At 39.1% G+C, this 13893-nt stretch overlaps 1 protein-coding gene across 7 annotated transcripts in view; it reads left to right on the plus strand.

Moving 5' to 3' along the window:
* The window catches only part of MYBPC1 (myosin binding protein C1), a 102008-nt gene that overhangs the window by 20188 nt on the left and 67927 nt on the right, over positions 1-13893 (plus strand). For 4 of the 7 annotated variants that reach the window (XM_028490491.2, XM_028490492.2, XM_028490496.2 and 1 more), the window contains exons 3-6: positions 568-609; positions 9372-9410; positions 10122-10157; positions 12054-12164. In XM_028490491.2, coding sequence (XP_028346292.1) covers positions 568-609; positions 9372-9410; positions 10122-10157; positions 12054-12164 — 228 coding nt within the window. The remainder of the gene's footprint in view (positions 1-567; positions 610-9371; positions 9411-10121; positions 10158-12053; positions 12165-13893) is intronic. The other 3 variants (XM_028490493.2, XM_028490497.2, XM_028490495.2) reach the window with 2 other exon arrangements.

Here is a 13893-nt window from a genome sequence, read left to right on the forward strand (position 1 = left end):
CTGAAGCCCGCGTGCCTAGAGCCCGTGCTCCACAACAAGAGAAGCCGCCGCAATGAGAAGCCTGCGCACCGCAATGAAGAGTAGCCCCCGCTCACCGCAACTAGAGAAAAGCCCGCATGCAGCAACGAAGACCCAACACAGCCAAAAATAAATAAATAAATAAATGAAAAAAAAAAAAGAATGAGTTTAAAAAAAAAAAAAAGAAATTGTCCCTTGTTGGGATCTAAAATGAAGTGATCTATATTTTATACTATTTCCATACCAGCATGTTATAATATGTTCCCAGCATAGCTAAGCTATTTTAACAAAATCTGTTACGTGTTTCCATGTATACTTTTCCCCAAAATGATCAGATTTATTAACTACTTTTATTAAGTTTAACGTGACTCTATATTATAATTCCCCAATTTGTAATTCACGTATAGCATAATAAAGGAGCATATAGCATCATTTGTGCTCTGTTCTGCTATTAATTTCTTCTCTCCCCACCTCCACCCTGTTGCTCATCACACAATAAAATGCTTTCTTTAAGATACTTTTTAAAATGTGTTTGTACTTTCCACACAGAACCAAATAAAGAGAAGGAGGCCAGAACTTCACGAGCAAAAGGTGAGTTGGAGGGAGGGAAAGTGAGGCCGAATTCAACAAAGTTAAAAGCAGAAAGAGCTCAGTAATGATTGCCATGGAGGCCCCATAGAATTCCTCTGCATTATCTTTCATCAGTGTGTTTTAGAGTTCTTCCTTTGCATCTTATCTGCATAACCCAATCAGCATAATGACGAATGGTGCTTTGATCAGTTTTCATTACATTTTTAAAAGAAAAACAACAATGATAAAAATATCACAAGCAGTTGTTGAGATGCCAGCAAATTTATTTGTAGTTTCCAAGTTCCCATGTGCATGTGAAGGAAAAGAGGTGTCTGGCCTTCTTGGGATTACACCAATTTGGAAAATTATCTTAATTACCCAGATTTTTTTAAATTTAATGTTTTCATGTTACTGTGTAAACTGTTCCAGGTTTCACTAGTAATTTTGAAAACTAACATCTCATTTTGTAACATTTGTGTTCATGGAGATTTATATAATGATTTATATAGAGGGCCAATATAATCTTAAGCAAACATCACGTTATTCCTTATTGAATTGGAAACATTTGTTTCTGTCCTATTATTCTATTTTCACTTATATGGAAGTAGTCCAGTTTTAGAAAATGAATAACCTTTATCATATACTTTTTCATGGATCCATAAAATACTAATTCCTTTGTCTCCCCATGGAGGAAGTCATTGTCATTACTGACCATTTGTCTTAAGTAAAGGAGCATTAGTCTTCTATAGAAGAAAGTTTTCACAGAGGTAGACCTGACAATTTTGCTTTGTATGTTTGTATCATCATTTAAAAAATTTATTTTTTATTTGTGCACTGAATAACATAGTTTAGATTCTGGAATAACCCATTATTTCTTGACTACAATAAGACCTTTCTCTTTTTTTCTGGACAGCACCCAAAAGCATGTTAAGTATCTCTTTGTTCTTACTATGTCATATTTCATTAACTAATTCCTATGATATTTTTGTCTTCTATATATTAGTAAAATACTTTTTTTTCTTTCAGTACATTGGACCACTTTTCTTCAGCTAACTTGAATTTACAGCTCTCATAAATGAACACATAGTGTTAGTATACTTACTTTGTCCTTGACCTTCAGTGGCTCCGTGAATAGTAACATGAATGCTAATCCTGGCCACATGGGCCACAGTCTGAAGGTTATTTGCATATGGAATGCAAACAGTGCAAACTCCTAGAACTCCTTCCATGAGATGGGTTCAAGGAGGTTTGGACATCCTGGCTGAAGTTATTATAACATTCTTCACAAGGCTGATGGCATACGCCTCTGTTTCCAAATTTGGAAAGGTGCTTGGACTAGGCTGTAAGGCTCAGCCAACAGAGCAGATGATGTAATCCCAGAAGGCAAACTGTCAAAAGTTTAAACAAAGCCTGTGCCTGACCCTTAATCTGAAAAGTCATATTATATTTGTATGCTTAAATGCGAAAATGGCTTTCTGTAAGTTAAAATCAACCAACCAACCAACCAACCCAACCAGTCTACCAATCAACAAAAACCCTTTTCCTCACACAGAACACAATATGATGAAAGAGCAAGGCCAGATGACCAAGAAAGGCATCCTGAAATTAGTAGCATTTTTTTCCTGACATTTGCAGAAGTTAAACAAGGTCATGGCCACATGCAGTCATGTGCCCAGGTACATAAACTGCCACGTATGTATTTGCTCTACATGCCTAGAAAGCAAATCAATTTAGGATAGAAAGTGACATCCCTAAATAAAGAAGGTAGGTGGTGGAAGTTATTTCTAAATATACAGTTCCCTTCAACCATTACTTACTTTCATCAAGGACAGGGAAATTTCAAAGAAAATACCCAAGTGAAAAGTAGACACAGTAATCATTGCTATTATGTATAGCCCTGGTTGAGAAAGAATTCTTGCATTAGCATAAACGAGATTGACAGGTGCAACAGACCTGCTCTCCAGCTTACACTAGAATCCCTGTCCTCTACCCTCCCCCAACCCTCAGTCTATCTAATTGGTTTTTTTTTTGAAAGAAAATTAATGTATTTTAAAAAAAGAAGAAGAAGAAAGAAAGAAAAAAGAAATTTACAGAACCATTCAAGTCAAGTGTCACTCCTTTGTGTATCTTTCCCCTGACCATCCTAACTCACTTTCACTTCCCTTTCTTCCTCCTGCTTTTTCTTGGACTGATTGCTTCTGTCATTAAATCACCCTTTCCTTCACTTAATCCCATATTAATGTTTCACTCCTTTTCCTAACATGTTGTAAGCTTTGTGAGGGTCAGGCACTGTGTCTTCACACTCTTTGGGCTCCTTATCTCATTTCTTCCAGCAGCTGGCAGAGAGCTGCATATAGTGATCTCCTAATAAATACCTGTAGAATGAATGATCAATTGAATTTCCGTGCTGGCTTAGCTGCTCATCATACAGACAATGGTAATCTAGACAGATTTTCATTTCCATTTGCTGGGCAGGAGGATGAACATCCCATGCATACTCTTAGTCAATAAGGTTTGGAATGGGATGCCAGTGCTGTATATTGTAAGATCAGCTCACTTAATGCTATTGAAAATGGTCATGGCTGGATAGTACATTTTCAGCACTTTAGTTAGTGCCCTATCTAATTAGTTGACATATATTCAATTAATAGCTCCAAGACTCTCACTTTTAAGAACATCATTCATAGCCGTGCAGCCTTAATATCTTTTCCAGATTGACTGAATCATTCTGTGACAGGTTGGAAATGTTCTGAAAATTTTTTTGTAACCACAGAATGTTGTTTGGTTCTGATATCAATCTTACAAGTAGTGTTTGTGGTTAGATTTGCCAACTTTCCACATTTACTGAGAGTCTCTGGTAAACAGCTGATTTCTCAGGAAGGGGTTTATTATTTGTTTATTTGCTTGTTTGCCTCTGGACTTGTCCATCCAGGTATCCTGTTCTCTAATACTGCCCACTTTGTCTTGGAGTTGGAATGATAGAGATGACAATAAAGAAATGGGTTTAACCAAACAGCAACATGAGAATTTAGATATGCAAATCCCTTTCGGAATGATCGTACTGAGAGATAATGTCCTTGAAAAAATAATGCTACTGCGGCTTAGAATTCTTCCAGAATAATCACAGGTAGCAATTCAATGGAAAGCTAAGTATAGAGAATTTTCTCTACCCTCAATGGGGCCAAAGATCTGCCTTCTATTCTAATGTTCATTTATTCATCTCAAGTATTCACTGAGTGTTGGCTAAATGCCAGGGGCAGGTCTGGGTGCTGGGTCCTGCCCTCCTAGAGCCAACTTTAGGGAGCTTTAGAGTAGAGAACAACCGTCAGCAGAGGACAGTGCATTTCAGCTTTGGAAGCAGACAATTGTCTTGGAGGGCCATGGGTGGAGAATAATGTGGGTGCTCAAGTGGGATCATACCCTTTTTTTTGATCAACCAACACCATATGTGTGAACATAGGATAATGAGACTGAGTCTCTTCTGTGCCTTAACAATTAGCCCTGTGGGATGTTTCAAAACTGGTCCTACTAGTGGTTCCATGTGTACTAGCAGCATTAGAATCAGAGAATACTTTGAAGATCAGTGCTCATTTTAATGCCTAAATTCTGATACATAAATTTTGATTTTTATTTTATTTTTTACTTATTTTTATTTTTTTTAAAGATGACTTTTTTTTTATTAATTAATTTTTTTTATTTTTGGCCGCATTGTGTCTTTGTTGCTGCGTGTGGGCTTTCTCTAGTTGCGGCAAGCAGGGGCTTCTCTTGTTGTGGAGCATGGGCTCTAGGCGCGCAGGCTCAGTAGTTGTGGCTCGGCGGGCTCTAGAGCGCAGGCTCTGTAGTTGTGGTGCATGGGCTTAGTTGCTCCATGGCATGTGGATCTTCCGGGACCAGGGCTCGAACCCGTGTCCCCTGCATTGGCACGCGGATTCTTCACCACTGTGCCACCAGGGAAGTCCCAATTTTTGATTTTTAATTTTGTAACTTATCAGTTTATAGTCGGTATATTTTTTGGTAAGCCCAATCGGGATAGTTACTGCCTCTTTTTATTTTCCTTCCAGAGAAATTACTGCCCTTGGTAATTGTTGCATTGGAAGTAAAAACTTACTTTCTTTTCCCAGACATCATCACTAACATTGCCACAAACTATCATGAATGAACCCTGTGTGTATTAACGATCTCATAATTTGAGATGAAGATTCTTTTGGCATGAATGTGGTTGTCAGATGAGGAAGTGAATCAGCAGAAGTTCCAGCGAATTTCTCCTACATGCTATGATTTTTTTAAATTAAAAGAATGGTTACGTTTTTTCTTCATTTAGGTCCCTTTACATCTACAGTATCTTTATCTTGGTGCTTCTTACTAGCATGCTAAAATATTTTTGTGCTATTTTACCTTTAGGTATCAGACGATCAACCATCTACTAAAATGTCTCTGCTTTACCTGTGTATTCCAACTACATGATTTCTTTGTAATGAACTTTGTTAAAAATTAATATCACTGTACTTCACGATTTTAAAACACAACGATTATAAAATACAACATTGATTTAATAGATTTGGGGGAGAAAAAAACTCATTAAATAAACGTATTTATGGTAAGATGAATCCTGATTTCAGAAGCACCAAAGCATGGAGACATGTGTCTTCTCATTCAGAAAATATGATAAATTAATCAAATGCCTCACAACATGATGAATTAATGTTAGCTGTTTTTGTTATTGCCTTCCATATGTGGTTGTTTTTGTTGCTGTTATTATTTTGGTAACATATGCCAATATTTACTGCAACTGATTACTCTGCTTGAGGAATTCATAAATTTGTCTACATCAAACAAGGTATTGTATCAGTATTTAACTGAGGTTTGTTTACAATACATTTTAATTTTATATGCTTTTATTCTAAAATCTCAACAATTGTCCCAAGTACATATACTTTAAAAATTGATTTAAAAAGGCAATTTAAGTCAACCATAGGTAGAAGTTATTTTATGCCCAAAAGAGCTTGGAGAATTATAGGAATGTACACGTTCCACTGTCTCTGGCATTCTCTCCCTCACACTCCAGATTTCCTTCTGTGGACCCCCCCAAAAAATTCCAGGCTTGTAATATGAGACCAAGTTCTTTCCCTACTTTCCAGGTGTTCTTCATTGGGAACTTCTGTGTTGAAAGAATCATTTTTATGGTTTTACAAATGCTATTTTCCCATGACTTAAAGACACATTTTGGTAAATTTCCCTTCTACATAGCTAGGGAAGCTAGGTCTGTCGCTTTCGGTCCGTGGTGTCATGTAGGCCATATTCTAAAGAGCCAAAAATAGACGTTTAAGTTTTCATCATCACTGTAGTCACTTTTAAATAGAAAACAAGAAAATATGACATATATTTTATTTTTCGTTTGAAAATGTTCTTTGTATGCTGCCATGCCTTTCATATATGTGATGTTGGATCAGGCATAACCCAGAAGATTTGGATATTCAGTTTCCCTCCTAGCAGTAGAACCTGTTTTTCTATGGTAAATAAGAACAATTAAATCTTTCATTCTTAACCAACTCAACCAGATTCAACCAGGCAACTTTTCAAGTATTTTGGGTCAGAATCCCAACATCTTAGCGATATTTCCCAATCTAAGGGGATGCCAGGACCAAAACTACTTTTATTTATTTATTTATTTATTTAAATATCAACCTTTTGTTTTATTTCTATTTATTTTTAAAATTTGTATTTATTTATTTATTTTGGGCGTACTATGCGGCTTGCAGGATCTCAGTTCCCGGACCAGGGATTGAACCCAGGCCACTGCAGTGAAAGCTCAGAATCCTAACCATTAGGCCACCAGAAAACTTCCCAAAACTACATTTAAAAGAAGGGAAACAATAGATGTTGCCCCTTGTCAACTGTATTTTTCTAGCACTTCAGTAAATTTTAAAATGCATGTACAATGACTCAAATATTGCCCACTGAGAAGTAATTACTGTTTGGAAATAATGTGGGATCATCTAGAGTATCTTTTATGATACTTTGAAGCACTGCTTTCATATGTGTTGTCTTGATAGTCTAAAATACTTGTGTATGTCCCCCACATAGTCTTAACATTTAGTGGACTTTTTAAAAAAAATTTTTTTTTTTTTTTTTTTTTTTTGTGGTATGCGGGCCTCTCACTGCTGGGGCCTCTCCCATTGCGAAGCTCCGGACGCACAAGCTCAGCGGCCATGGCTCACAGGCCCAGCCGCTGCGCGGCATGCAAGCTCAGTGGCCATGGCCCACAGGCCCAGCCGCTCCGCGGCACGCGGGATCCCCCCGGACCGGGGCACGAACCCACGCCCCCCGCATCGGCAGGCGGACTCCCAACCACCGCGCCACCACGGAAGCCAAAAAAATTTATTTATTTATTTATGGTTGTGTTGGGTCTTCGTTTCTGTGCGAGGGCTTTCTCTAGTTGTGGCAAGTGGGGGCCCCTCTTCATCGCGGTGCGCGGGCCTCTCAACTATCGCGGCTTCTCTTGTTGCGGAGCACAGGCTCCAGACGCGCAGGCTCAGTAACTGTGGCTCACGGGCCCAGTTGCTCCGCGGCATGTGGGATCTTCCCAGACCAGGGCTCGAACCCGTGTCCCCTGCCTTGGCAGGCAGATTCTCAACCACTGCGCCACCAGGGAAGCCCCATTTAGTGGACTTTGAAACTACTCACCCATCAAATTTTTGCTGAAAAATTGGCTTCTCTTTTCATTTTAGTTTTATGAACGTGTGTGAACACTCTTCCCAATCATTTTGCATTCTAAACAATTAACTCAAGGGTTTATTAGGCACTGTGCACAAAGCAAACAACCACCAAACCTGTATAAGATGAAGTGTTCATCTGACTAAAAATGGTTCTAGTTTCTATATAACAAAGGAAGCTCCTTTCTAGGATGTGGTTGAGTTTTCAAACTTCATTTTCAAGAATTTTTACAGGACTTTAGATCAAGATTCTTTACATATTTTAGTAAATAAAAACCTTCAAATAGGTGTCAAGAATAAAATACTACATACTGAGTTAAATGTACGGCAAATAAAATAGAAAAATTGCAAGGTATTTTATTTTTGGTTATGTAAAATTTTAATTGTTTAGCAGTCTTCTGAAATACAGAATTCCCCTAAGAGCTCAGAAATACCTATACTTCCCCAAATGCAAGATTTTGTGGAAAGTTAATGGATATTCCAGGAGAAAAGGATTCAAATGTGAACTAAGTTTGGGAAATGTTAATAGTGTATCATTTCTTATGTCCATCCCCAGTGCCAGCACACATGAGCACACGATGGCTTTGAGATATCCTTCGGTAAAAGCGCACAAACAATACAATAAAACACAAGCATTTAACTTTATTTAGCCTAGCGTTTTCCAAGCTTCTTTGACCACAGAAAGCTTCCTCTGAAGAATCCCGAATCCCACTGTATCCAGTGAATCACCTCTTGGGTTCTGAAGATATGACATTAAGGTTTTCTATATATTACATTAGTTATTTTGTTAAAAAGTAACAAAACAGGGCTTCCCTGGTGGCGCAGTGGTTGAGAGTCCGCCTGCCGATGCAGAGGACACGGGTTCGTGCCCCGGTTCGGGAAGATCCCACATGCCGCGGAGCGGCTGGGCCCGTGAGCCATGGCCGCTGAGCCTGTGCGTCCGGAGCCTGTGCTCCACCACAGGAGAGGCCACAACAGTGAGAGGCCCGTGTACTGCAAAAAAAAAAAAAAGTAACAAAACGTATCTCTGGTTGACAGTTTAAGAAATTTCAGACTAGTAAATAATATATGTTGTATATATACTAATAGGTTATACCTGTGCTCTTTTACCTCTTCTTGTCAGAAATTTTTTAAGCACATTTTAATTAACAGTCGTGTGCATTTGTTTTCTGTATCCTATTTTATATAGTCATTTAAGTTCACATTTTGAAACCCATAATTATTCTAATATTTTAAATACGAAGATTATTATTATTTACGCTGACACTAGTCTTCATGCTTTGGGAGGGAAGGAGCAGTGGTTCAGATAACACCAAACACCTATTTAAGCATCTAAAATGTAGGACACTTTGAAATTTATACATTTTAGAAAAGGGAAGATTCAGTGTCTTTGCACAAACACTACAAGGCATATTTTGAATTTTACAAATGGGTAAATCTTTTACACATATATAAAATATTTGTAAATATTTTACAAATTGGTAAATGTTTTTCAAATTATATTGGCCAACACCAATATAATCTTGGGAAAAAAACAGATAAAGGCCCTATAATAATTATTGGTGAACTTAGTAAGTATGACAAATTGATTTATACTAGTTAATGTTGACTTTTGTTACCTAAATATAGAAGGGGTATTGAGTTTTCAAATTACATAAAAACATATGCTTTTATGTCTGTGTCCAAATGAATGTGGTATATGAATTATGCTGTCAGTGACTTTGGCTACAAAATAAGAACTCGAAAACCACCTCCATTGTTGATGTCATCAGGGTTAGATTTTTAGCATTAATTTTTTTCCTAGCTTACAATTATATGAAACGTTTGCATAGAGTACCATTTTTAAAGCTTTCATTGGGATTACCCAACTCTCTCACCCTTTTATTTGTTTATTGTTCTCTTTTGCCTTAAACACTAAAGTCTAATCTTTCAGGTGGAAAGTCTTCTGAGGCTTAGTCATCAGTTGAGTGCTTTGTGTAGTTTCTCTTCTTCTTTTGCAGATTTCTCTTTTCTCAGGATACTCGGGATGAAGTTCTTTTCTCAATTTTTTATTCCTCTTTCTTATTTCAGATGAAGAGGAAGCCTCCCCGCCTGGTGCCCTGCCTCCAGGTTAGGATGATTCCAACCCCTTTCCCCACTTTGTAATTCATTACTAATTGACAGTAAAGATAATGAACCTACAGAGCACCTTGATGAGACAACGCTCAGAGCAGGGGACTCAGATCTTGTCAGTGCCAAAGAATGTTGGCTTTAATGGCAATTTTTTTTTTAACATGAGAAACTTTTTAAAAGGAGGCTTTCTTTGTGTCTTCATTCCTGTCCTGCGGGCCTCTCACTGTTGTGGCCTCTTCCATTGCGGAGCACAGGCTCCGGACACGCAGGCTCAGCGGCCATGGCTCACGGGCCCAGCTGCTCCACGGCACGTGGGATCCTCCCGGACCGGGGCACGAACCCGTGTCCCCTGCATTGGCAGGCGGACCCTCAACCACTGCGCCACCAGGGAAGCCCAAAAGTAGTAACTCTTGGGTACAAATTTTAGAGGCAAAAATGTCTTTCATTTCCAGCTATATACTCTTTTCCCCTGTTCTTTAGATATTTGGATTTTTTTAAATTTTATTATTGTTTTTTAAATAAAACACATACTTTTTATAGACGTTTTCAAAATTAAAGCCCTACTGATTTTCCATCCAAGCCAACTTCTAGCTTTTTTTCTCCCCATCATGAAAAGAGACAGGATTTGGGGGATCCGAGAAGGTTGAAGTCAGCACTCCATTTTCTCCCCCTACCCCTTGTATCATCCAAATCACGCTTTCCTTTCAGGTTTGGGTAGTCGGGCCCTGGAAAGAAAAGATTCAGGTGAGCACATGCCAGAAGCAAGGCGTCCCGACCCCATCCTAATATATAGTAATCACTAATGACCTCATTTCTTGAAGCTGTATTTGATTCTAATCTTGGTTTTATTCAGTTTGTAGCTTTTATAGCAATCTCTTATTACATTCCTCTGACTAGAAAACGAATGCATTGAGAAACAATTTTGCATGATACACACACACACACACATAAAATCAGGAATCTAGCCACGTATACCACAGGTTCATTTGTTTCATTATCACTATCATTTTTTTTTTTTTTTTTTTTTTTTTTTTGTGGTACGCGGGCCTCCCTCTGTTGTGGCCTCTCCCGTTGCGGAGCACAGGCTCCGCTCAGCGGCCATGGCTCACGGGCCCAGCCGCTCCGCGGCACGTGGGATCTTCCCGGACCGGGGCGCGAACCCGGTTCCCCTGCATCGGCAGGCGGACGCGCAACCACTGCGCCACCAGGGAAGCCCATATCACTATCATTTTTAACATTTGGCAAATACACAGAGATGAAGAGACTTTTAGAATGGCCATTCCTGGGATGTATTGACATTAGATAATAATTCATATTTTTATGGAAATTTACATACAGTTAAAAGAACACCTCCAAATTCTGCATGGAGCCACAATTCTGGATGGTTATTTATTTATTCGTTCATTTATTCATTCAACAAATTTGTTTGAGGGCCTACTATTATCCTGCTATAGGAGTCTTATGGGCCAGGCATTTTTGCAGACACAGATATAGAAATGAACAAAACAAAAACATCCGTGTCCTCTTGTTCCAAACATTAATGGCCACTATTTGCTATTACTATGAATATTACAGTTACACACAACATAAAATTTTAACATCAATTTCGGTATTTTTTGAAATTGTGTAATCATGTGACTACATTGCCTAACTTCATTGTGAAAATGATGGCTTATGAATAGAAATACTAAGCATGATTGATACATGCGAACTAAAATAACTAAATCTACATTTTCCTCCTTTTCAAGGAACATTAACAGGTTGAGAGTTGGCAACCCACGCATTTTTTTTCCAGTTATTAAGTGGCTAAAACGGAACTTCTCTTCATTCAGTTCTCAGAGACAGGGGAACTTTCTACCGTTCTCTCTCCTACCCTCTTCATTGGAGTGGACTGCTGATTAATACCTTCTAAGCACCTGGAGTGCAAACTAGAAAATGCAAAATAAACTTCATTTCCAGCTTGTCTGTCTTCATGGGAAAGCCTCAGAGTTTATTTTTCTTTCTGTTTTTCTAGTTTTTTCCTTCCCTTTCAAGACGCTCCTAGAATTCTTGAAATCTGTGCCTGCAGGTCATGATCTGTTACTTCTCAAACTATGGCCACATCTATACAACCCTAATAGAATTATCTAGTCATACAACAGTGAGGCATCTAGAAATTCAAGGCCAGGCTTGTTTGTCTGACCTTTCCCACTTGAGCTGCAAACTGATCCATCCTTTTAGTCTTTTCCAACTCAGATGTTGTATAGACATGGCCTTATAGCCGGTCACCTGGAAAAACAATGAGAGTACTGCTTTCATAGCCTGCCCACCATTATTTATCAGGGGACAGGCAGGATTGGGAAACAAAGGAAACTTGGCTGCCAGGAAAGAGTAACAACCTTCCTGAAAAGTTTTGCTATTTCTAGGAATTAGAAAATGTTCCTTGATCCCATCGTGGAAGAGATATCCCTGTAAGAATGCGAATCTGTCACTCTCTACTGATGGCTGTCGGGGAGGTGGATAGAAAGAAAGATGTTATATTTATCCAGGTTAATTAGACAAAGAGAAGCTTCAGCGTTGACAAGAACAACAAACCCAGGTAAGTCTGCCCAAGAAGAACCTGGCCCTGAAATGATCCTTTTCCTCCTTTCTGCTCATTAGAATGGTCTGTTGGCGAATCACCAGCAGGGGAGGAGCAGGATAAACAGAATGCCGACAATCAGCTGTCCACCCTGTTCGTGGAAAAGCCTCAAGGTGGAACAGTGAAAGTTGGTGAGTGCCAAGCATTAAATCCTGGGTTTTTTTCTCAAAAAAAATGAAATTCATGTAACATAAAATTAACCGTTTCAAAGTGATTAATCAGTAGCGATTAGTACACTCAATGTTGTGCAACCAAGTTCCCAAATATGTACATCACCCCCAAAAGAAACCTTGTATCCCATTGAGAGTTATCCCTCATTCTCCCTCCAACCCCTGGCAACCACTAATCTGCTCTGTCTCTAAGAATTTCCCTATTCTGGATATTTAATATAAATGGAATCACACAATAATACATGACCTTTTATGTCTGGCTTCTTTCACTTAGCATAAAGTTTTCATGGTCTATCTAAGTTGTGGCATGAATCAGTACTTCATTCCTTTTCATGGCTGAAAAATATTCTATTGTATTATGTACTAAATCCTGCTTTTTATAACCTGAAAAAGTGAGTGAAAGCTTTCATTTCAGTAACCCGTACGTGTAGTAGTTGAGTGGCTGGACCCTGGAGCCAGGGTAGGTTCAGGTCAGTTTCCTCCTCTGTAAAATGGGAATAATACTACTTGTGAAGTACTTTGAACAGTACCTGGTATATCTTAAATCTCAGAACCAGTGTTTGCTGCCATTTCAACACACCTCATTCCATAGGATGATTATAAATCTGCAGACATGCTGGATCGTGACATTTAGTATCTCAGAGAAAGCTGGTCAGACAGATGGCTCAACTTTTGATATATTCATTCGAAACATATCGATTACACACCTCCTGTTTTAGACACTGAGTAAAACATGTGACCACTCAGAATTTACAGTATTAATGGGAGGAGCAAACAAGAAGAAATTTTAAAAAACAGATCATCACAAAGCCATCACAAGTGCCATGAAGGAAATAAACAAGGTGGCAAGCCAGAGAATGACCAGGGGGTCCAGGAATTTTAACTAAATGAATTTTTATAAGGAACATACTGTAATCAGAACTAGTCTTTGACATTTACCAAATATTATGCAAATGAACACACAGCTGACTACAGTCTGAAAATTACGTCTTTCAGGTCTAGAATGTAGAAGCACACTGCATGTGAATCAAACTTTTTGCTCCTCTCGTGTTTCTACAAGACACCAAAATGCTAGGATGGCCACTGGGCTAGAATTTTGATGTCCTTTGAGTCTAATGAGTCAATACAAACAGGAGTGTTGAAAAAATAAACTCAAAAAGATGGCAGAGTAGAAGGATGTGCTGTCATTCCCTCTTGCAAGAACACCAGAATCACAACTAGCTACTGGACAATCATCAACAAGAAGACACTGGAACTCACCAAAAAAGATACCCCACATCCAAAGACAAAGGAGAAGCCACAATGAGACGGTAGGAGGGGTGCAATCACAGTAAAATCAAATCCCATAACTGCTGGGTGGGTGACTCACAGACTGGAGAACACTTATACCACAGAAGTCCACCCACTGGCGTGAAGGTTCTGAGCCCCACATCAGGGCATCGGGACCCAGGGGAAGGAGCACTGACCCCAGGGGAGACTGAACCAAACCTACCTGCTAGTGTTGGAGGGTCTTCTGTAGAGGCGGGGAGGTGGCTATGGTTCACCGAGGGGACAAGGACACTGACAGCAGAAGTTCTCGGAAGTACTCCTTGGCGTGAGCCCTCCCAGAGTCTGTCATTAGCCCCACCAAAGAGCCCAGGTAGGCTCCAGTGTTGGGTTGCCTCAGGCCAAACAACCAACAGGGAGGGAA

This window comes from Physeter macrocephalus, chromosome 6 (assembly GCF_002837175.3).
Source record: "Physeter macrocephalus isolate SW-GA chromosome 6, ASM283717v5, whole genome shotgun sequence".
Lineage (NCBI taxonomy): Eukaryota > Metazoa > Chordata > Mammalia > Artiodactyla > Physeteridae > Physeter > Physeter macrocephalus.